This window comes from Drosophila grimshawi, unplaced genomic scaffold (genome assembly GCF_018153295.1).
Source record: "Drosophila grimshawi isolate 15287-2541.00 unplaced genomic scaffold, ASM1815329v1 contig_1377, whole genome shotgun sequence".
In the NCBI taxonomy this organism is placed as follows: domain Eukaryota; kingdom Metazoa; phylum Arthropoda; class Insecta; order Diptera; family Drosophilidae; genus Drosophila; species Drosophila grimshawi.
Window position 1 is genome coordinate 10,526,675 of NW_025062900.1, and position 24,383 is coordinate 10,551,057.

Below are 24,383 nucleotides of genomic sequence, written 5' to 3' on the forward strand. Positions count from 1 at the left end.
TTAAGCAGAATTTTTATTACTCTTTTTATATATATGTATATATATATATATAGTATATAGTACATACACGTATAGATAGTTTATTCTATTTTGGCAGCTGGTTGCAACCAGTTGCCAGGATATAGACAATAGGCCCCATAAGAAAAACTTTATTGGGGCTATGCGATTTTTTTTCAATTTTTTTTTTTTTTTTTTTGCTATAGCTCTATACTATATGGCCGATTTTGATAACATATAGCTGCAATAGTTGTGTGAGTGTCTGCTATGTGCGAGCGTGTGTGTATGTGTGTGTGTGTCTGTTGTTTCAGAACTGTGTCACTTTTTATCATTTAGCCATAGGCTTTTAGACGAGAAAAACCTACGCAAATATTTGTGACAGCAGTCGGCTAAATAAAAAACACACACAAAAACAAAAGCACACAAACTCGCACAGTGCACACACAGGGGTTAATAGTGTAAACATAATATGAATAATGAATAATGCATCAGAATCATCAACTTAAAAACTCGAAATCATAATCAAAATAAAAAATAGAAAACATAAAATAATAAACAGAAGCGTCAACGCTCACTCGCTAAATTCAAAAATTGAAAATTATAAAAACAAAAATTAAACAAACGGTGGGGCAAGGCCTAGGCAAATTATTATAAATGGCATTCCGAGGGCGCGCACTCGATACAATATAAAATTCTTTAGTTCAACGACAGGCGACACAACAAAATACAAAAACAATCGCAAATGAAGCAGCTGAGCAAAGAGAGAATAGCCGCAAATGCATCGGCGCTCTCTTCAGAGAGCTTTACGCTCCAAAGAGAGAGCAAATTGCTTGCTTGCTTGCCTGCTCGCTCTCTTTCATCGACTGCTGCACGTTGATTGGTTTGCCTGCGTTTCTGATCCGTTTTCTTTTGTGAGTATATGCTTCTGGGGTCAGATGTTTAAGTGAGTGTGTGTGCGTGTGTGTGTGTGTGGGTGTGGGGGCGCTCTCTTAATGCGAGTTTGTTTTACGTACTAAAAATTTGCATAGTTTAGTTTTTTTTGTGCGTTTTTCTTTCGTTTTTTTTTATTGTTGACTATGTTGTAATTAGTGTTTGTAAAGTAAGTTAAGTTTTAAATAAAAAAAATCAATCACAGTTGTTTTGGGCGGAAGTAGTTAGTTCTCTCAGCGTTTTTAGTTCTCATTTTTATTTGTAGTTTAAGTAATTCGCATCTGGGCCTACCTTAGTGTTAAGCAGCTCTCAGATAACGAGAGTCAGCCACTAGCTAATCTAGTCTAAGTTTTTTGTATGTTTTTTGTTTTTGTTTTTAGTTTAGTTTAGTTTAGTAAATTAAGTAGTTCGTATTTTATACTTGAGTATTGTTGCTTCCATTTCATTTTTGTTTTTGATTGTTTGTTTGTTTTGTCTCTCTAGATTCCTGTTACCTGTTTTTTTTCTTTCTTTCTATATTTGTATGTTTCTCTTTTGTCATTTGTAGTTTGAGTTTTCTCTTAGCAATCCCCATACCTAAATTGACTAGACTGGGTTCTCTGTTTGTGTGCTATTTGAATGCGTATTTGCGTATTTGAGGTTCGTTTTGTTTTTCTATATTTTCATTTGTTGTTTCTTCTCTTGTCCGTAAATGTTTTGACTGTCTTTTTTGTTGCTTTTTTTGCATGCAAGTTTTGTTGTCTTTTCGTTGTAGAAGCTCGTCGCCTGTTTGAACTGTTTGATGTTCTGCATCTACAAACCGGCCGCAAAAACACACTGTGATCGACACACGATTCCGCGCACTATGCAAATTCTAATTTTGACCCACCAACCACCAACCACCAACACCAGCACCAGCACCATCAACCACATTTCGCATTTTACTCATTCACATAAACATCATCAATTTGTAACTAGAGAATTGAGTGGCTGCCTTAAATGTTTTTTGCTGTTATTTTTTTTTTGCGCTTAGGTCTGCGATTGCGTTTGGTTTTGTGACTGCGAGTTGTTGTAGCTTTTGTGGTGCTTGATGACCACCGCTGGATCCATGACATAGTTGTTGGCCTCCGCCAGCTGCATGGGCAGCGGCGGCAGTTTGTCCTGCGGATGACGGTGGCTAATTGCTGAGCTCTTTCGGCTCTTGCTCAGTGTGCCCGTGGGCGTGGCCGTATTCCCATTTGTGGGCGGCGTTTGTGACAGGGATTTGCTGGCACTGTGGTGACCACCGCCACTACTCGACGAAGTTGTAGCGACAGCTGCAATAGGCATTGTTGTTGTTGCTACAGTTGCTGCTGCTACTGCTGCACTTGCATTCTTGGGATTGACTATGACCTTTGTCTGCTTGAGCAGCGATCGATCGTTGCAGAGCGCAGAGATGAGCGGCAAATCCAAATGTTTGCTCTTCTCACGCAACAGCGCAATGTCCAGTGGATTCTGTGGTGCATTCGTTGCCTGCGCTTGACTGTTCGCGGCAATGGAAGCTTGCAGTTGTGCCAGGATGCTGTTGCTGTTACCACGATTCAGTCCGAGTCCAAGATCGGGTCGAGGTCGCTCCCCTGCCCACTGGGCCCCGCTGGACGTCTTTATCAGCGGACTGTTCGACTGGTGTGGATTCAGGGTGAGCGGTTTCCGTGGCGGCAGTATGCTCAAACTGGGATTGGGATTTGGCTTCGAGGGTACTGCAAATTACGAGGCGAGAGAAAGACAGAGAGTTAGAATACAAAAACGGTTTAGGAACACTCGTGTCAAAACAAAAAGAGTAAATCAAGTTAATCAATTGGTCGTTTATTAGTAGGTAAACTAATCAATCAGTTGTGATTTGTTCAGTTAACCAGTCAATCAACATATTAATTCACCAATCAGTTGATTGACCTATTTATCAATCAGTCAGTCAATAATTAAATGCAATCGAAAAACCAGTCAATCAATTTTTGAAAATTTCAGTCTGTCAATCAGTCATTCATTGATGTTCATCAAATGATTAATCAATTATCCAGTCGCTCATTAGTCAGTAAGCTAGTCAATCAATATGTTAATCCATCTGTCAGTCAATTGACCCCTTTATCAAACAGTAATCGATAATCATTAATCAATCAATCGTTCATCTGGTCAGTCAATCAGGCTGGGGATACTTACTCGGCGGCGGCTGTTCGCTGGGCACTGGCATTGGTGGCTTCTTGAGCCGATTGACGTAGGGCGGCGGCGGCGGTGGCGGCAGACGCTTCACTTTTGGCATCGGCATCGAGTCGAGCGAATTCAGAATATTATCGTCTGATCGCGATCGTGCAAAGAGGCTGGAAGCGTTTGCCGCAGCAGCCGCTGCTAGAGCCGCCGGATGCAGTGGTGGCGGCGGTGGTGGCTCATACGAGCTGCACAAACTAACCATCGAGGGGGAGTACAGCGGCGAGTATCCAGCTCCGGGCAACTGTACATACGTATCCGATAGATTCTGCGTGGATGCATAGCGCGAATGGGTCGACAAGGCCAGCGGCAGATACGGTGTGCTCCGATAGATGGCGTGTCCCTTGCACGTATCCCAGCCGGCGGGATACGCCAGATAGGGTGGTGCTGACGCCTGCGATTGAACCTGTGCCTGGGCCTGGGCCATGGCTGCGAGAAGTGAACTCTGCTTGGCATCCAGATACTCCTGCTGGCTGACAGCCGGATCCTGTATGGGATAGATGACATAGTCGACATCGCTGTACATCTGCTGCTGATACAGCTCCAGTTGATTCCGAGCCGCCAGCTGACTGCTGTAGAGACCGGCGAGATGTGGATGCGTTGTCGGTGGTGGAGGTGGCGGTTGTCGTGGCAAACTGGGCGGTGGTGGTGGCAGAAACTGTCGTGGCTTAATCACCGGCAGCAAGACACATGCCTGCTGCTGATGTGTCGCCTGTTGGTGGTGCAGCGAGGCGGTGCTCTTGTGATGCAGGCCATAAGGAACTATGGGTATGCCGATGGCAGCAGAGCCCGAATGTCGATGTTGATGATGTTGGTGTGCAGCATGATGATGATGATGGTGGTGCGGCTGCTGCTGCTGCTGCTGGTGGTGCGACTGCTGCTGCTGTTGGTGGTGGTGCGGCTGGTGCTGCTGCTGCTGCTGCTGGTGATGGTGATGGTGCAGCGAAGCCTGTGAGCCAGCATAATTGGAATTGTGTAGGGATTGCTGCGAAAGCTGGTGACTGCACACCGAACCACTCGAGGATGCGGCCGAGGAATAGTGGGTGGGCGCGGCATAACTGGGCTTGGCACCATCCGGCAGCAGACTGGTGTGCGCCTTCAATATGCTAATCTGCGGTCGGGTGGTAATAAAACGCGCCGTGACCTCCTCGGACTTCAGGGAGCTCATGGAGCCGGCTGCACTGGGCGCTGGTGGTGCAGACGAGGCGACCGAAATGAGCGATGTGGGTCGTGGCTTCATCGAGGTAGGATACGGCGGCGGATCACGACGACGCAGTGCCGCTGAAGGCGGTGGTGGTGGTGGTGGTGCGACGACAATTGGTACTGCAACTGCTGCAATGGGTGGTGGCAGTGGTGCCGGTTTTGCTGGTGGCGGTGGCTCGGCCTTGGGCAGTATTACTACCTTGGGCATGGGTGGCACTGGCGGTGGTGGCACCACAGGCGGACCACACAGCCCCGTCTTCTCGTGTCGTGCACTATACGGCGGTGGTGCCGGCGGCAAAACTGGCGGCTGCATTTGCTCCACATTCGCACCGCCCGGCAGCGTCACATAGTCGCAATCGGAGTGCAGCGTGCTGGAAACTATTTGGCGACTGGGATAAGTGCCGCGACCCACAATCAGATTGGTCAGCTCCTCGGCAGAGAGAAGCGTGTGCTTGTTGTCTGTGGGATCGCTGCCATCGCCGCGAAAGGAGCTGCTTGTGCTGATGTTGGAATCGGAACGTAGACGAAACACGTCCGAACACTTTTTGCCAGCTCCAGCTCCAATGCCAACACCAGCACCACTAGCACCACCACCATCCACAGAGTCACTGGGTTCGCTTTTGGTGGGCTGAAAAATGCCGTAGTGAGAGCTCTTCTCGGACTCAGCGAGCTCCGAGGATTGACCCGTGAGCTCGCTGCTGTGCATCGTGTAAACACCACTCGTTTCGGTGGGTGGTGCCATGCCGTCCGCCAGTGTGTACACACCGGAAGCGCCCGAGACGCTCTCCGTTTCGGGTGCTAGGAAATCATCGGTATTTGATTCGCTTAGAGTGGAATTCTGAGCGGTATGACTAAAGCCCAGTTCCAGGCTGGACGAGGTGGAGTGCACAGCAGCGGGTAGTGCCGGTGAAGTTACCACCACCGTGCTGCACGTCGACGAGCATTGCGAGCCAATGTTATGCTGTGAACTAGGTGAATCCGTTGTCGTTGTGGACGAATCATTGGCACTGCTTGCTGGATTACTCGATGGATTGCGTTGATTTGGGGTCGGCGCTTCGTTCACACGCACACTGACGCTCAAGGCGGCCAGCTGCTCCTCCAGATCCTTGTGCGACATCTGACCTACCGATGAGGTCTGCCTGCTCACGCTGGGCCTGTCCAGCAGATGAGCCAGCGCCAGGCTCTCGGTTGAGGGTGCTGCCAGCGGTGCTGGTGGTGTGTTTATCATAATCTCCAGCTCATCCTCGGAGTGCACACGATCGCTGACAATGCCCGATGTGGTGTTCGAACTGGTGCTCGAGATGACCGAGATGCGTTGCTCATTCTTACTCTTGTACGGCAGCAGCAGACTCCGCGAACAGGCGTAGCTGGCATGCAGACACTGGGATTCCGCTTCCTCCTCCTCACGTTTGCTGACCTCCTTGAGGCGTGCCGCTAACTTCATGCTCCACTGATGCGTATCCTTGCAGAGTGTTAGCAGCAGCTTGTTCTTCTCGTCAGAGCCCGCGTAAAGGGTAATCCGACTCTCACCCGAACGTATCTCGAATTTCTTGCGCTCAAACGAGAGCTTGGTGATGTTGGGCCACAGGAAGGTGGTGGGTTCGCTGCCGGCAGCACCACCCAATATTTTAATGCCCTTGGCATAGATGACAAACCAGGCGCTGCCGACGCCCACTTCACTCTTGGCCAGCCGCATGCGAAAGGTGTGTGCATTGATGGCTTCATGCAGATTGCAGGCCTGCTCTATGTAAAGGAGTTCCGCCTCAGCCGCTGACAATCCCAAATGTTCCCGATGGCAGGCATGCAATGCGCTCTTTGCCCTCGCTGTGTTTAGATTCGCTGGCAGATACTCCTCCAAGCGAAAATAATCTGTGGGGATGCTGCTGGTGACTGGGGGAGCGGAAGCGTGTGTGGATGTTGGAACTGGAGCTGTATCTACTTCCCGCTTGGTGGAGTTCACATAGGTGGAGAGACGAAGCATACGCTCATTGTAGCTGCTCAATCGTTTGCGTATCTTGGGCAACGTTGTCGTCGCTCGACCCGCTCCCAATCTCTGCTGATGCTGCTGTTCCTCCTCCTTTTGATTGGTCAAGCTGGGAATTGTGGTTGCTGCTACACCTGCTGCTGCTGCTGCTCCTCCTCCTGCTGTTGTGGGCGCATCACCCACTTCCGCTTGGAGCGCCAGGCCGGCGAGCAGGACAAGCGCCTGATCGGCATGAACGGTGGGCAGCTCGCGTTGCAGCACATTGTGGCGCAGCTGCAGGTAATAGTTGTGCCTCGACGTCTCATCTTTCAGCATGAACGGACTCTCGATGTAGAACTGCACGCGAAAGTGTAGCTCCAGGAGAGGACGTCCATTGGCATCCAGGCCCTGTCATTAAAAAAAAAAACATATCCATGAAATGATTGCTTCTACTTGGGCTAAGCGAGGGAGGTAGCTCGCTGGCTGACTTACGTGTGTGTGGGAGGATCGCCAGCTCTTCGGGCCGTATTTGGAGAGCTTGCTCTCGGGATCTGCAAACATGTACTCGCCATCTGCAACAGAACGAACAGAACACAAAATTACACATTAGCTTTTAATGAAGTAAGGAAAATAATTCTTAGAAACATATATTATAAAACCATAAGCCTTTAACCACATTTGATTCATCCATAATCCTACACAATCCCAAGTGGTCATGGTTCGCATATTTCCTGTGGCATAATTTCATCAAAACTGAACCCAGTTTCAAAAGCGATACTTTTTGATCCTTTTCAGATCTCGACACTTGAAATTACAAGCTCTCTTGATTGAAAAGTCTATTAATGTTATAGCAACACATCGCAAGTCTAAGCGAGTTCTGTAAGTTTAAGTGAAATAGATTTCTCAAACATTGATCCCGATCCATTGATCGATTAGTCTGAATTCCTTGGAACTGCTATAAAACATTTAAGCGCATAATATTTAATCCCAGCGAGTTCAGATATTTAATCGTTTTGTCGGAAGTTCTGACGCCAAGGTCGCCTCGCTGTTCATTCAGTGCACAACTAATCAAAATTTTAAATGAACTTTCGGCTATTTTCCTTTACTACTAACTGACTCTGCTCTCTCATTCCTCCTCCTCCACTCTCCCCTCCCTGCGATCCATCCACTTGTCAGTTTTTTGTCAGGCAGCAAACAAGCGAGCCATTGACGTCAACAGGGCCGATGACGACACGTCCACGTCCAAGTCCATGTCCACGTCAGGTTGTCAGCCTTAGTTGTTGTCGTCCACCGAGCTGCAGTCCCCAAGTTGGGGACTCGACTCGACTCGAGTCGACTTAAGTCTTAGCCCAAGGGCATGCCGCGTGCTCTCGAGAATCGAGATGTTGCTCGCTGCTGTTGTTGTTGTTATTGTTGTTGTTCGCTGTTGTTGAATGTCGGTTGCATGCTTGAAAAACAAAATCAACACACACTTCATCATCGAACGAAAAATTGGAATTCCTGCATACGAAATGAAGCAGCAGCCGCAGCCGCAGACCCAGAAGATGAAAAATAATAATTATGAGCAGCAAAAACAAAACAAAAAAAAACACAAGAGTAGAAGAAGAAAAAGATGGAATGGAAATATGTGGGCACACAAGCAGCAGCAGCAGCAGCAGCAACAATATCATAATAATCATCAGCGTCCGAATAAGTGCCTATCAATGACGACGACGTCGACGACGAGGCCCCAACGGAGTCCGAACTCCAAGTCTGAAGCTGAAGTCGCATACCAAAAGAGACCCAAGCCCAAAACGCAGCACGTTAAGAAAAAAAAAGAAGAAAAAACAGGTAGAAACACAGAACACGCGCGAGAGCGAGAGGGAGACACGTAACAGGCAACGTTTGCGCTGTGGCAGCTGAAACCCAAGTCAAAAAAACATATATATATATATATATATATATACTGTAGTCAAAGTCAGTCTCTTCAGCGATTTCTTTTCTTTTCAAACCAAACCAAAAAAAAAAAAAACGAAAAAAGAAAAAAAAAACAGAAAAATACACAGAAACCAAAAAGCAAAAACGCAACGCATTCAAATTTCACCTCACAACAGTTGCAGATCAGGAGCTGATGGATGGATGGCTGCTGCTGCTTCTAGCAGGTGTGAAGCCTTTTTAGCCTGGCCCATGAGCCCATAAGAGAGCACGCAACGTGCAACGTGCAACGTGCAACTTGCAGCGTGCAACGTAAAACGTTGATCACTTTTGGGCCAGCGGCAAACAGCCTAATAATTAACATATTTTCCAACGCATTCCACAGCGCTTACAATTAACACGCACGCATACACACACACACACACACACACACAGAGAGAGGGGCAAGCGAGTTGGGTGGGGGTTTGTAGGGACCTAAATAAATCTTCAATTTGAAACACATGCAACACAAATTACAGACTCGAATGCGTTTGGATTCCGGCAGCAGGCAGCAAGGCAGACCGAACAGGCAACGAGGCAAAGGGGCAAACCAGGCAGCAAGGCAGCCTCATCAACTGGCCAAGAGTGAGTGAGGAATTTAACAACAACAACAATGAACAGTTAAACACAATATGCCGAATATTAAATACCCTTCCAGAGCGAATAGCATTTTTTATGCATAAGAATGTTAAGGGAATCTACAGTCATGGCCATATAAATAAATAGCAGCACAAAGAAAATAAATTATGCAAGTATATTTTATAATTATATTGTATACTGATCTCAATAAAAATGTGTTTGCAAAATGTTAGACGCATAAAAAATCAAATTTATGCAGATATTAACGAAAAGGCAAAAATACTTTCAATCAGCGGCACGTAATTCCTATAGCTATACTATATAGTGATTTGATCCGTCTTGACTTAAGGTTCCCATCTAACAGCTAGATCCTTGCCCTCTCACAGAGAGCCGAGTTTGTGGCTTCAGTGATAAGAACCCGTGGTCTGGTAAGTGTATAACAACAACACGAGCAGAACTCAAGCGCTGGTCAGAGTCAGAAACAGAGTCGGAGTCGGAGACCGTTGTAGTCCAGAAGAGACAGCTGCAGCAGCCGTCGCCAAGGCATTCTTCAGATTTATATTCCAAAGGTTTTGAGTAGGCACGCCATAGCCAAAGCCATAATAACCAAACCAGCAACAAAATAACCCAAAAAAACAACAAAAACAAATGAGTGTTTGTGTGTGTGTGTATGGAAACAGGCTGGTAAGAGGAAGAGCGAGAGAGATGCAGAGAGGGGAAAAAAAGGAGAACGAAACAACATAAAACCAAAAGAATTTTAATTTCCGATGTTATCAGATGCACGCAGCTTGGGTTGAGGCAGTGGCAGAGGCAGCTGGGGCAGCTGAGGCAACTGAGGCAGCATGTGGCTGCAAGGCCGGTCGTCACAGCAGCAGCAGCAACAACAGCAACAGAGGGGGCGTGGCAGTGGCACAACCAGAGAAGAAGACACAGACGAAGATGAACAAGCCAACGCCATATAATAATGATTATGAGCCATTAACATTAAATGGAAAAGAAAATGCTGGTCTACAGATTACAACAGCAACAGCAGCCAGCAGCTAGCAGTAAACAACAACAACAATAAACACAACAAGCAGCAACAACAGGCAGCAGGCAAAGGAATGCGGCAGTGGAATCCAACCAATGCGACAGCTAAAAATAACACCAGCAGCAGTCGCAGCAGTAGAAGGACATGTAGGAGGGCTGGAGACGGTTGCATCAGCAGGAGAATCTGTCCAGTTTGTAGAAGCAATCCTTGGATGCTGACCAGCTTAATAGGACTGATGAAGTGGCATCACCAAAAGGCAGGCAGGTAGATCTGGACAAGTGGTAGAGCCAGTGAAGCGGCGAAAGATGCAGGCAGATCTAAAGAAGCTCAAGGACGAACAGCATTGGAGCAGAACAGGATCAACAGGAGCAGCAGAAAAAGGCAGAGAAGCAGCTAGATAGGCAGAGTAGGAGCCGAAGAATGGAAAGCTTAAGGAGAAAGAGAGCTATAGTAAAGAAAATAGAGATGTACAACTGCAACAGAAGTGCTTGGAACAACCTGTCATGTCCATTGATCAGCAACAGGAACGAATCAAATCAAACTATGGCAGCCACTGAAAGGTCAAGTGAAAAAGCAACTGAAGAAACATGCGGTGTAAGATTGGGAATCAGTCAGAAGATTAGAAGATTTAGTAGGACCAGAAGCAACCTGCGAAATTGATCTGCAGGCGAAGTAACTGCCGCAGTAGGTGAAAAACTAGAAGAAGTAGTATTCAAGCAGGAACAGAATCAGGCAATACTATCATCAACCATATTAAAACTGCAGAAGGAGGAGCAGCAGAGAAAAGCAGAAGCTCATCATGCGCAGCAGCAGCGCGTAGTAAGTGGTATTCAAAAGTGACACCCATTGTTTGGCCACTTGGGCAGCAAATAGTAACTGGAGGTGCGTGCTGAGGTAGAAGAGGCGGGCCGACTTTTCACGTTGCAGAAAAATTTGCATAAATATGAAATTTATTGACGGTGGCGTGGCCATAAAATTGAAATTCATTGGCGACAAAAGGCGACAGGCTGCTGACCAAAAAAGGGACAAGCAGCATCCGCTGTTTGGTCCTCTAATACGAAAGACTTAAGCGACAAACTGGCCACGAGCGCGCGCCACATTTTTAACGTTGCGGTGTGTGAACTTTTTAGTGCAAACGCAGTTTTGGCCAAAAGCTAAACTGGCCAAATGCTATCTATAAAACAGCAAGCCACCAACAACAACAACAAGTGCCAGTAAAGGCAATTTTGGTGCAGTGAAAGAGCACGGCGTGAAATGCTCGAAAGTATGCGAAGACGAAGACGACGACGTCGACCACGATGCCAATGGACTCAACAACAACAACAACAACCACAATGAAAAAAACACGTAAACACCGACTGTGCAATGCTCTATTCTGCAAGTGTGACTGTAGATCAATGATTTTCAGAATGTTAGCTAAAAATGTCACTTATTTTATGCATTGTAAACTGGTTTCAAAAATGAACTAGCATCAGTTAGCATTTAAATTTGATGACGGCAGCTCTCAAATTTCGGGTGAAGTACAGTTTTCTAGAAGAACACTAAGTCTTATTTATTCCAAAATTACGTCAAAAATACGTTTAGACGCATATTAACAGAGATATTAGCGTTTGAAAAAAGTATTTTATTTATAAAAAAAAATAATTTAGCTTACTACGCAACCTTCACCTTAGCGTATATCAATAAATCTATGTAGTATCGAGTATTAAACTATCTACACACATAAAATAGCCACATCTCACATCGGATTCAGAGTATAGCAAAAACAGCTACAGCCGCATGCCAGTCACGCACACACTCACACACACACACACAGTCACAAAATTCTGACTGACATTGGCAAAAATCCTGGCGAGGTAAACGCAAAATGCATACTGCCAATTTCATAGCTGAAGCTAAAGGCAGACTGAGGATTCTTTAGCTGCCTCCACTTCTCCACCTCAACTCAATCTCCAGCACCTCCTTTTCCTCCTCGTCTTCGGCTGCTTCTTCCTCTTCTTCTTCTTAGCCTTCTTCTCGCTCTTCGTGTTCAGCTTTAGCAGCAGCAGCAGCAGCACTATTGCCATGTGGCAGCTCTGAAGACGCGAAACGTTGGCATGCCCCCAAACTGCATACCAAATTCTTTTTCACTGAAGATGTTCGAGGCAACTTCTGCGCACCCCGCCTTCCGCTTCCCACCTCTTCTCCACTGACTCGAAATTGATGCCAAACTGCTGGCGACCAGATTCGAAATTTACGTCTTTTTCTTTTCTGTTTTTTTTTTGTTTTTGTTTTTTTTGTATACCCTAACTGAAATTGGGCAAGACTTGTGATTTGAGCTGCTGGACAGATTTTTTTGCTTACATCATTTTCAATGTTGCAACATTGCAATATGCAACATTTGTTTACTCAGGCATTTTACATATAAATGTTTCTCTTTTCCCAGATTAGGCTTTCTTCAATTACTTTGTTATAGATATAGATTGAGATCCTTTATGGAGATTTAGTCATTTCCAACTTTCTTTACTCTATATATATTTTGATATTTCCATTAATTATCAGTTTAGTTCTTCATTCAACATATTTCATTGATTTCGACCAGCAATTGCTTTATTTGCCACATATTTGTTTTGAGGATTGCTGGTAAGTGTATCTGTAGTTGTGTTATCCCTTTCTCAACTGCTGACCAGATAGTGTGTGTGTATGTGTTTGTGTGTGTGTGTGTGTGTATTGTGTGTGTTTATGGAGGACGCATTTATAGCGGAGGCCAATGCCAAAGACGTCTCTTTGCTGGAGCCAGAGCAACCAGACCTATGCAACTTGCCTCTTGGCTGCCTCTTCCTCTTTTTTGAATGCTGCTGTTGTTGTTGTTGTTGCTGTGTGTGTTGGCTCCGCTGGGGCCGCATCATCGTCGTCGTCGTCGTCGATTCGTTTGTGTTAATGCAACGCGCGACGGCTACCTGAATTACTGAACACGCGTCTTGTGTCTTGTGTGTTGTGTGTGTCTTCTGTGTGTTGTTGCTGTTGCCCCGTTTGCCTGAAATTGTTTGTTCGCCATCGACGGCGACGCGTTCCTGGCTGCTGTCCGTCCGTCCGTCCGTCCTGCTCCTCCTTGCTGCTGTTGCAGTTTTTTTTATACGTTTTATGTGCCATTTTGTTGTGGTTGTTGTTGTTGTGTTAGTATTTCTATGTGTTTTGGCATTGCTGCAGCAAAAAACAAGAGTGATCCAGTCCACAAAGAACCCAAATAGCAGATACTCTATACATTTATATGCATACAGAACCACAAATCTATATTTTAAATTGTAGCTTTCTACCTCTAATAGTTTCCAAAATCGTTCAGATATATATAGCAAGTGCCAACTTCTGTCCATTCGTTTTTTAGTGAGTACAGGGTATGTCAAAAAGAAGATGAGAAAAACACCGAAAGCAAAGTTTTGTGGCCAGGCTGAGGAGGTGCAGGCTACTGCTGCTGTTGCTGCCACAGTCCGCTGCTGTTGCTGTTGCTGCTGATGATGATGAGCAGCTTTTAAAAAGACTGGTTTATGTTTATTAGTTGTGTTTTTCATGCCTTATCGCAAGGCACGACGACGACTGGCAGCTGCAGCTCTCTGTTGCCAACTGAGCCTAGCTGCCTGTTTTTATTTTTCGTTCTTTTTTTTTTGTTTTTGTTGTCTTAGGGCGTTCCACAAACCCCATTCGTTATGCATACGCAGTTTGCTCTGCCTGCCCCCACCCCGCCCCCCTCTAGGTGTGGATTCAACTCACCTATGAGCACGGCCAGACCAAAGAGTTCGGTATCCTGCATACCCTGTGTGGCAAAGTGCAGACATGTCTGCGTATAAACCTCTCGCACGCGACTCTTTGCATCGACTAGGAAGTAAAGGGTTTTCGGCTGCTGTTGGCCCAGAAGTCTGCAAAAGAGAAACAGAACCGAGAATTTGAGAATGGAATTCCAGCAATCAATCATTGTTAAAAACACTATGATATTATGTTACACTACCCACCTCAGTGCCAGAAATCGGGAGCCGGGTGACAGCTGCTCGGCTGAGGACGCGCATACTTCCAGGGGCGCGCTGACGGTGCAAAATGCTCGCATGCTGCATCATTTTCCGTATACAGCGCGCGCTCTCGAAATACGTTGCTGCTGCTGCTGTTGAGATGTGAAAGAGAATTGGGAAACGTTGTAGTAAAAGTGTTAAATAGAATACCGAAAGCTTAGCATAATTAAAAAATTTTAAATGTAATTTATTACCAATAATTAAAAATCAGATCTTTAGTTAGCTCTTCGCAAGATCAAGAGGTTTCAAAGAAGAGACCAAAAAAGAAGATAGAGATTAAATACGAAGATTAATCGAAGAGAAGCAAAGGCAAACCCATAGAAACTTGACAATTAATAATAATAATAAAAGCTCAATTGCTAAAATATCAAAGTGCACAGAGAAATAACAAATAAGTTGAGCAAACACAAACATATATTTCTAATTCTTGTCAATCCCACAAAAACAGCTAAAGTAAATATTAAATCTGTGAAATTCTCCAAAAATTCTTAACATAAATTAAGTTATTATTTTTTTATTGTTTTTTTTTTTTGGTTTTTATTAGGCAGCCAGATGGCGCCACTTTTTTTTTTGGTTGTTTTGTTGTTGTTACTTTTATTTTTTTGGCTGGCAACAATTTCACCAATCAATAATGAAAGACTTAGACGACAAACTTGATTAGGCGGCCAGTGCGTGCGTGCGTCGAGCATAAAATTATTAAAATTCAGTTAAAGAAAGTTCCATAAAGACCAACACAGAGAGTGAGAGGGGAAAAGAGATGGGGGATAGATAGAGACAGAAACTCGAATCGTGATGAAAGAAAAGCATTTTATGCATAAATTAAAATCAAATCGAATCAAATCAACTTATGGACTAGCCTCCAAATGTCTATATATACACACATATATAATATATATACATGTAAATTTGTATGGATAGGTGGATAGATGAAAAAGTCTCGCCGTGGTTTCGAATCGAGCAGCCGCCAAGCGGCCGCATAAATTTCAATATTGGCGCATTTTTCTGTGTGCGCGCCGCGCAGTCGTCTAATAAATTTCAACGTTCCATAAATTTATTCAGAGTCAAGTTGAGAGAGTCGCCGATTGCCGATTGCGAGAGACGCCATCCACTATACATATATATAAAAGACACCCAACAGTCGACTCCCCAAAACTGACTCTCGGCTCAATGTCCAGGCTTGCTTGCTGCTGTGGCTGTGGCTGCTGCTGCTGCTGATGGTCACCATTCACACGGAACCGCCCTGGCTTATTAATATGACCACTCCCCGTGAATCCCCCCACCATTGATTCATTTGCCCCAATGTTTTGTACTATTCCAATCTGAAGCAAGCTGCTGTTGTTGCTGCTGTTGATCATCAATCAAAGCGCGCATTTGACATAAATTAGAAACCAAGAATTAAGTTTATGAGTCGCACACTCTCGACTCCCCAAAAATGAATAAAAATGCTTTTGAAAACCAATTATATCTAAGCCGATTTTCTTGCGACAGACATAGATACAGCAACTGAGACACATTTAAAAAACATAAAAGTAAAAATAAAAAATAAAAAAACCGGACTTGACCAGACAAACAAGCGCAACTGAAACAGAAAGCTGAAATGTTTTACGAAACCCGAACAATGGCAACTCCAGACAAGACATTTAAATGTGTATAATTCCTAGAAGAAATGTGTGTTCTTCGATTGGTTTGCTTTGAGTGAAAGAGTTGCTCAAGAATTATATGGAATACTTGCCCCTCTATATTAAATATATATATATAATAAAAATATATATATATATATTAAATATATAGATAAATGTGTGTCTTTCAACTAAAAAACTGAAACAATTTAAGTCCAAACTGAACTGATTTTCAATCGCGAGAATATTTTGATTTAAATGTTATTATAATTTTTTAAATTTAAATTTATATATAACATTTTATTTCTGATTCCTCATGACAACTTATGTAACTAGAAGAGCACATTTAGGATATTCTATATATATATATATGCAGATGTAAGCATAATACTCAGTTAGGTCAGTACTCCCCAGCCCATATCTATATGAATAAACATTATATAATGATACCAGCGGAAATTATCATTGTCAGCATTAAGTAAGGCAGTAGGCGAGCAGGTTGAAACTGTGCAAATGACTCACGAGAATACGAATAGCGACAGCACATGAAACGGCAGATAAACAGAGAGAGAGGTGAGGGGGAATAGGAGACGGGGAGAACTAATGATAATGTCGAGGCCAGCCAAGTGGTAGAATATTTTCTTAATTTAAAATGCAAACAAATGGAAAGCATTTCAGAATTTCAATCATTGCAAATTATCCGCATTCCAATGAGTTAATGAGATCGGCCAACGACAACAACAACAACAACAACAATAAACCGAACGCTAATTATTAAAGTCAACACTGAGAAGATTGCAGTCAAGACTGGATTCCAGTGGGCGGCTGCAGGAGGCGTGACGTGGCAATTAAATGTGCAGAGAAGCACACACTAATCAGCAATTAACAAACGGCAAAATATATTTTATGCAAATTAGTAGTGGGGCAATACAAGTAAGAATGCTGTAGTCGAGAGAGTTCGACTAACAGATACCCTGATATCCAAGGATTTATCTTCAAACCAACACATAATATGTATTATATATATGTGCGTGTGTATATATGTAAGTGTATGTGTATATATGTGAGTATGTGTATACAGAAAACGCTTGTGGTTGCTACTGTGTAATTTTAACGATTTTTTGCCGATTTTCTCAACACAATCTTAATGAAATTTGTACTGATCATCAATAATATCGTTAAGAGAATTTGATCGATTTTGCAAGCTCGGCTGTTTATGCTGATCGGGAATATATCTATACTTTGTTGTGACGCTTCCTTATGCCTGTTAGATACTTATGCATAACTTTATTATGCACTTTGTATTTGAATATCTTCAAGTATAATTTTTCTATTTAAAAAAACTACAAGAACTGTAATAAGTTCAAATATAAGGCTATTATATGGTTTTGTGTTTAAAAGATAAAAAAAAACTTTAAAAAACTAGAACTTTGGTTGCAAGGCGTTTAATACCATAGATATGTACAAATTTTAGTGTTAACATTCTACAATTCTTATTATTAAACTTTAAAATTCAGTCATTTTAAAAAGAACAATTTGGAATTTGAATGAAAACTGTTGAGCTATTATGCAGGCATGCAGACGCATTGGCTTAACGGGGTCTGTCTATAAAGTCGCACGGGCCAATTAAATGGCGCAAGCGCCAGCGGCCAATTTTAGCTGGTCTAAGCGGAAAAAGACCAATACATAAGCACAATAAGCTCACAAGCAGAAATAGCAGAAACAGATATAAAATAAAACGTTGCGCATACGCCACGTTGTGCAGCGACAGCAGTTAGCTCACTCCCCTCTCGCCTTCAAGCAACACCTCCCTGTTGCCACAGCTGCCCCAGCTGCTGTTTCTGTTGTTGCTGTTACTGTTGCTAGCACCCAGTTCCAATCCGGGGCTCTGCGGCTGTGTCAACTGGATGCCATTGCAGTGAGCTCATTCGGGGCGTTTATTTATCTATGTGTATGAATGTGTGTGTGTTTATGTGTGTGTGTTTGTCAATCGAGTTCGCGACTTTGTCGCTAGGGAGTCGAGGCGGGGTCGCGGTCGGTGTGATAAATGCTTTAGCCGCATGTGCAAAACGTTTTATTGGCAACGCTCAAGCGAATCAGCAAAATACCGCATTTAGACACACACACACACACATGGTGTGTGTTGCACACATTCATACATACATCTGTATGGATGTATGGATTTCAAATTGGAATCGATATTGGAATGCGCAAGTGCTTAAAGTACGCGAAGTCCGCTAAGTCAGCGGCGCTGTTCAATAAACATTTTAAATATCATAAAAACAAAAAAAAAACATGATTTTGGTCACAACGAAGCTGGATAGACCCTAACATATTGAACATGCTCAGAGTGAGCATAAGATATAGTTAACATATAGATGTATATACTGACTTATTGATATCAGAGCTGATAACTGAATAGATAAGAATCTGTGATTTTTAGCTAAATTTTAGCGTTATATTAAAAAATGTCATCAATTTTCTTATATAATAAAGCTATAGCTTTTAATATATATTTATATACCATAATAATTTCTGGAAGTCAAAGTTATAGCTCTTAATAGCGATATATTTATATATATAATCCATGATCATTTTTATCAGTTGTATTTTTTTAAACAAGAAATAAAGTTGCCATCGAGATTACGATAATATTTCAGTATCTGTATCAAGTTTTAATAAGACTTAAACGATGCACAAACAATATGGTTTGCACAATAATAACAACAGCTTTGAGCAGGTTAAATCATGTCTTATGTATAAGCAGCCATAAATAAGAATATTATTATTGTTGTGATTGCGTCCCATAAAAAGTATCGTAAAATGTTAAGCATTGGAATTTAAATTTTAAATACAATCGCTGCTTTGTACAGATTTGTTAATTAAAATGCCATGCAATGCATATCTGAGATTGTTCTTCAATGTCCTTGAATTACGAATTACGAAAATCTTGAAGTTAACTGCGATTTGTAAGTTAATTAGTGAATCAACTTTGGCTATAAGTAGCGTATAAAAGTCCAACACACACACAGAGCGACAGAGAGAGGGAGAGGGAGAGGGATAGAGAGACTATAACCGAGTTAGAGTTATTCTAAGAGTGGTGCTTTTGCGTTTGATGCCGTCTGTTGTCTGTTTAAACTGGATTCGTTTGATTCTATTGAAAGTGTTGAGCGCTCTTAAAGTAAAGTTGAAGCTGAAGCTGCTAGCTGAGACTGTTATCTGTTAGCTGTGTTAGTTGTAGCTAATGAATGACGACGTTTGACGTGGAATTTTTAGCTCATGAGCTGGCGTCAAATCACTTTAAAAAAAAACGTGTGTGTTTGTCTGGCTGGCCGTGTTTTAATTACGACAAACGGCAAATTGGCATTCGCTGATCGTCGTCGTCGTCAATGGAGGAAATACTTTAGAGCGATGGCATTTTCACACGCTCAATCGATATATCTCATATACATATGTATATACAACGGATGCGCGTCACAGCAAGTGTGCTAAAAAAAAATACAACAAAAAAATGGGGCGTGGCATTTGGAAATACGTAAGCCGAACTCGTAGCATTTAATGCTAATAATGGTGGCGAGCTCTGATTGACCGATCGAACGATCGAAACAGGCGAGGCACATTTTTCAAATTATTATGCCGTTTATGAACTCAGTCGCTATTGTTGTTGGTTGTCTGCCGTCAAATAAATAACTTGGCGTTTTGTTGGCAAATACAAAAATCGAAATGTGCGCAGAGAAAACCAAACAAAACAAAAAAAAAACAAAGCGGCAAATTGCTGAATTGTTGTTTCTATGGCTCTGTTTCGTCTTGTTGTTGTTTTTATTGTTTTCTGTCTGTGCCAGTTATGCCAAACAATTTTTTTATTGCTTTAAGCGGGGTAATGTGCAAAAGTGTCCCAAAATTAAACGAAATTTAAGAGGGAAATATTGAACAGCAAGCGCAAGAAATACAAACAACACAACAAGAAAATTTTGCGCTCTTCAGATCCTTAGGAAATTCCAATCAAACGCTCTCTATGGAGAGCAAGAGCAAATGACCCAGGAGTAGGCAGTTACGCCTAGGCGAGGCCAAGCTTTAAATGAGAGCAGGCGGCGCGCTGCCAACGTCAACGTCAACGTCTCAGCAGCAGAAGCAGCGTGTGCGACAACGTGCGACGCATGCTAAAAATAATAAAAGGCGTGCGAAACAATTTGTTTTCTCAGCGCAAGTGTGCGTGTGTCAGTGTGTGTGTGTGTGTGTAGGCATAAATTATGCTGCTCGCAGCCGCATTCAGCGGCGCTGCCTGGCCTGCCAAATAGTTAAGCGTTCATGGTTTCTGCTTCCTTTTTTTGCTCTTCGTTCGTTATTTTTTTGGATTTGTCATTCAACAAATTTTAATTCGCTGAACATTTTAATTAATATTTTTTTGAGTGCGCAGGCGTGCAGGAATTTTTCGGCATTTTGAAATTAGTCAATTGTTGTTATAGTTGCCTAAGGTCAAGTGTGTGTCCCCCACCTCACCCCTAAACACGCGCACAGTGGGCAGCTGTCAATTGTCGCAACCGCAAAAAAAAATATATGAAAAAAAAAAACGACAAACAACGGCAACAGCACGTAGCAACAAAACAAAACAAAAAAAATGTAAACAAACACAGATAAACCGATACAGCTACAACTGCAACTACAACTCTATCTGTGTGTTTGTGTGCATCGATATCGCTTCTTTGCGGTGCAAATCGTTTAACGCTTACCGTTATTGTTTTTTTTTTTGCAGCTTTTAGCGTGTGCTTCTGCTCATTTGTTTATCATTCGTTTTCAATTCCAACTGGAATACAACACCATAAAACATATGATACTCTCCCCACCCCACCTCTCGGAGGCGCACGCTCAATTAAACCGCCTTATATCCAACGCCATCTAGCTCCCATTTCCAATTTAATTGCTGCCTGGCAAATCAGCTGCTCATTTCAAATGGTCGCCATTTTCGATATTCCCATGTTATTATTATTGCTGTTGTTATTATTATTTCAGGTGCTCCACTCACATATTGTTCCTAAATATTTATTACACCTGCTTTATACTTCGCTTCTATGGCACAATGTGGACTTTAAAAATATATAAAAAACGTTTTTGCCAGCCATTGGTGAGTTTTATTGCTCGATTCAGATATGGCCTTTTCCATTATTAATGTATTTGTTGTTGTTGTTGCCTGCCAGCAATTAAAATTCCAAAGAAATGCCTCAATCAACAAAAAAACAAAACACAAAAAAACCCAATCGAAAATTCCCTGATTTTGGGACTTTGCCTCTTTGCTATGCTTACCTTACTGTCGACTGCCGACGAAGGCCGCTGCAGTTGTCGGCATTTTTGTTGTTGCGTTGAGGTTGAGGATGGGCCAAGGGGGGTAGGGAGGGGGGCGCCTCAAGCGCGTAATCCAAAAATTGAGTCGCTTGCGATTTTTTCTATGCACAAATGTCGAAATTAAGCGAGGCAGAGAGAGCGACACAGAGAGAGAGGAACTTTCTTTGTTTTGCTTTTTGCGCGACGTTCAAATAACAGTAAACTGTATTGTTGTTTGTGAATTGTCGTTGCCCGAAAACTTTTGCTGACCTCTTCGTCAAAAAAAACACACTAACACGCTGCGACTGCGCAGTCAACGGCGACGACGACGTCAACGACGGGCCGCATTCCAGCGGCTCACGGCTCTCTCTCTCTCACACACAGTGGCGATTGTGTGGGCGAGAGAGCGAGAGAGAGAGGCAGGGAGTTTGAAGTTGGCGAGCGCGGCACAAATACGATTTAATCAAAATTGTTGTTACACACACACACAAACACACACGACACGAGAGCTGCAAAAGCGCGTATGTGTGTGAGCGAAAGAAATAGAGAGCGAGAGAGCTGCCGTTTTATGCTTGTGTGTTTTGTATTCGTATTAGTGCTGTCCTCTCTTTGGCAACTGCTTTTTTTTGTTGTTGCGCGAAAGAATGCCGTTTGCTTGGTTGTCGTTGTTGTTGTTGCTGTTGTTGCTGGGTCGCAACTTTCTGTGGTGCGCTGGCTATTTGTTTTGACCAGCAGCAGCAACTTGTTGGAATGGTGCAGAATTTGATTTTTTTCTTTCAAATAAAATGCATAGCACTCACATACACACACACTCACACACACACTGGAAATGGGCACTTGTGATTTTCTTTTTATTTTGTATGTAATTCAACGCCACACTTTAAAGCCGAATTCGAATTCGAATCTCAATCCGAATTCAAAATCCAAATTCGAAACGAAACACAACGAAACGAGACGAAACGAATGACGAGTAGCAACAGAGAACGCTTAACGACGAAACGCGCACACTGCGAATGCGACTTCGACTGCGACTGCGACGGCGACAATCGCCAGAGTTCCAATGGGGCCGCGCAGTCGATCGCGACGCCGTTTTTTTTTTGCCTTGCCTCTGAGCTGGCAATGCGAGCGAGCGACCGAACGAGTGAGCGAGAGAGCGAATGAGTGTCTTTTGTCTGCGTATGTGTGAGTGTGACGTGTATATGTGTATGTGTGTGTAGACGACGCGCAACCTGCTGCCGCCAGTTCAACTGCTTCGTCCAGCTACAAAAATCAAACTAAAGTCCGAGTCGAGAGAGTTTCTTGCTGAGAGCAACTCTGTGTGTGCATGTGCAGTGTTTGAGTGTGAGTGTGTATGTGAGTATCTCCCACTGAGATTTAAGATTGGAATGCGCCGCATACATGATAGCACATGTATGTGTGTGTGTGTGACTGAGAGAGAGCGAGAGAGCAGTCGATCGTTTTGTTTCTTGTGTGTATTGTTGTTGTTGTTCAAGCGGCGGCGGCTCAGCGGCCAGGTTGAAATTGCTGGCAAAGAATTTGGCTGTCGCTTGCTGGGCTTATAAGCAGAACAGAATAGAACAGCACACACACACACAGAAAGACAGACATGCACTGGAAGCACCTTTTGCTGTACCTTCCCCTCCAATGTTTCGTGTTTCCTTTGAAAGCAGTTTGCAAAAATCTTCAACCAAGATGCAAACTTAAAACCGAAAACCAAAAAAAACAACAACAATAACACAGCACGAGTAAGGTAAACACTGAGCAAAATAAATAAAAACTTCAAAGGAGAATCCCAGTAGCTAACTGAAATGTCAGTGTGTAAGTGAAATTCCAATGTTTTATCTTGGCAGCCGCCGACGCCGCTGTCGACGAAGTCGCAGCAGCAGCAACAAAAACAACAACTATTTGGAGCCCAACACGAACATAACGAATAAGAACATGTTGAAAGCGTTTAACGAACAACGATTGAAAGATGCTCTTAAATAGCTTTAGCTGGAACTGAATGCAATTGAAAGCAGCTGCAAATCGTAACATTCGTTAAGTTTTCAAGTGGCGTTTGTCCTTTTCATTAGTGATGGGTGCGTGACAGACAAAATTAAAGACGATTGGAAAATGATCTTAAATAGCAGAGACAGTTAGAAGAGCTTTAGCTGCAACTGTATGCTGCAGAAAGCAGCTTAAGATTCGATAAGTTTTCCAAATAATAAACATAGTTCTCTTACAATACAAGTATAAAATACATTTTATTAAGATAAGCTTTTTAATCATAAAAAGTAAGTTAACTTAGTAAGCACGACACGCAATCAACTCTAATTGGAATATCAGCATTCGTTAGGTTATTCTTCGTTCATTTCCACTGACCTTCGCACATAGCAGAGGCTTTAGCTGATGGGCTCGTCTTCCAAGCGCAGGGTGCGCAAAGCAAAGCCAAGGAGAAAAGCGCGACGCAAGGCCGCGGAAGAGGCTGAGACGGCGACGGAGAACGCGCAAAAGAAATACCAACACACACACACCAGCTCACACACACATTCACGCAGAGCAACAGCAGCAGAGAGTCGTAAGGCGCAGCAGCGGTGTAAGGTAGGGTAGGGGGAGGGTGAGAGAACAGTGCGCTGCTGTTGCTGCCCGCTGGCCATTTGCTACGATATCGTCACTTGGGCGCATTCCTCAGCATAATGTGAGCTTGATTTGCTGGATTCTTTTTGCTCTTGGTCACCCCTCCCCCTCTTCCAACACCTCTCACTCGCACTCCCGCTGCCAGCGCCAGCCATCTATTCCAGATTCTCGTCTCGTCTCGCTCGCACACACACGCATGCACGCTCGAAATTATTTTGTTGCCGTTTTTTTTAAGATTTTCTGCCTGCCGACGTTTCTTGTACCCTACGCCCATTGGATGGAAAAGGGTGTAATAAGGTGGCAAAAAGTTTATAACAGGCGTATATATAACAATAACAGAGTATATATATTCGAGATCAACACCAAAAGTGTAATTTTTTTATTTTTATTTATTTGGCAATTGAAATGTGTAAGCTTGTGTTTTTGAATCAATTTAATATTTTTATTTTAACCCTGAGTATCTTCAAGTCGTGCACACTCGACTAGAGCATTCTTACATGGTTTTTTTTGGAGTAAAGTTTTCTCAAATATGCCGCACATTCACACACACACACACATACAGACACAGAGAAGAATCGGGAGCCAAGTTTTTGAGGAGGGGACGGGGCTCACCATGGGAACCTGGCGCAAGCTGTTCGATTTCTTCCAGTGTATTTGCTATGCGCGTCGCTGCTGCTGCTGCCGCAGTTGTTGTTGCTGGTTCTTTTCGTTCTAAGACCGGTTGTTGTTTTTGTTGTTGTTCTTGGTCAAAATTGCGTGTGTGTGTGTGGATGCTGGAGCCTGTGCCTGTCGAGGCCGAGTCTTCAAAACAACAAATATTTTATGCAATTCCTTGAAGGCGATTTTTCGTTGTCGTTGGAACTTTTTTCTTTCGTTTTTTCCTCATACCGCGTACCCAATAAAAATGGTTAAAA

General features: G+C 43.4%; 1 protein-coding gene across 2 annotated transcripts; it reads right to left on the reverse strand.

Annotated features, from left to right (window-relative positions):
- Nucleotides 1–9: 9 nt before the first annotated feature.
- LOC6561394 (protein expanded) lies at nt 10–21,627 on the reverse strand. 2 transcript variants are annotated; one of them, XM_032736157.2, is made up of 6 exons: nt 20,836–21,627; nt 13,862–14,004; nt 13,623–13,768; nt 6,806–6,885; nt 3,103–6,721; nt 10–2,645 (listed from the first exon to the last, which is right to left on the reverse strand). In XM_032736157.2, the coding sequence occupies exons 2-6, from the start codon at nt 13,951–13,953 to the stop codon at nt 1,936–1,938; spliced, it is 4,647 nt and encodes a 1,548-aa protein (XP_032592048.1). In that variant the 5' UTR covers nt 13,954–14,004; nt 20,836–21,627; the 3' UTR covers nt 10–1,935. The 2 variants fall into 2 exon arrangements, with proteins under 2 accessions (XP_032592048.1, XP_032592047.1); XM_032736156.2 differs by having other exon boundaries at nt 13,862–14,007.
- Nucleotides 21,628–24,383: the final 2,756 nt, after the last annotated feature.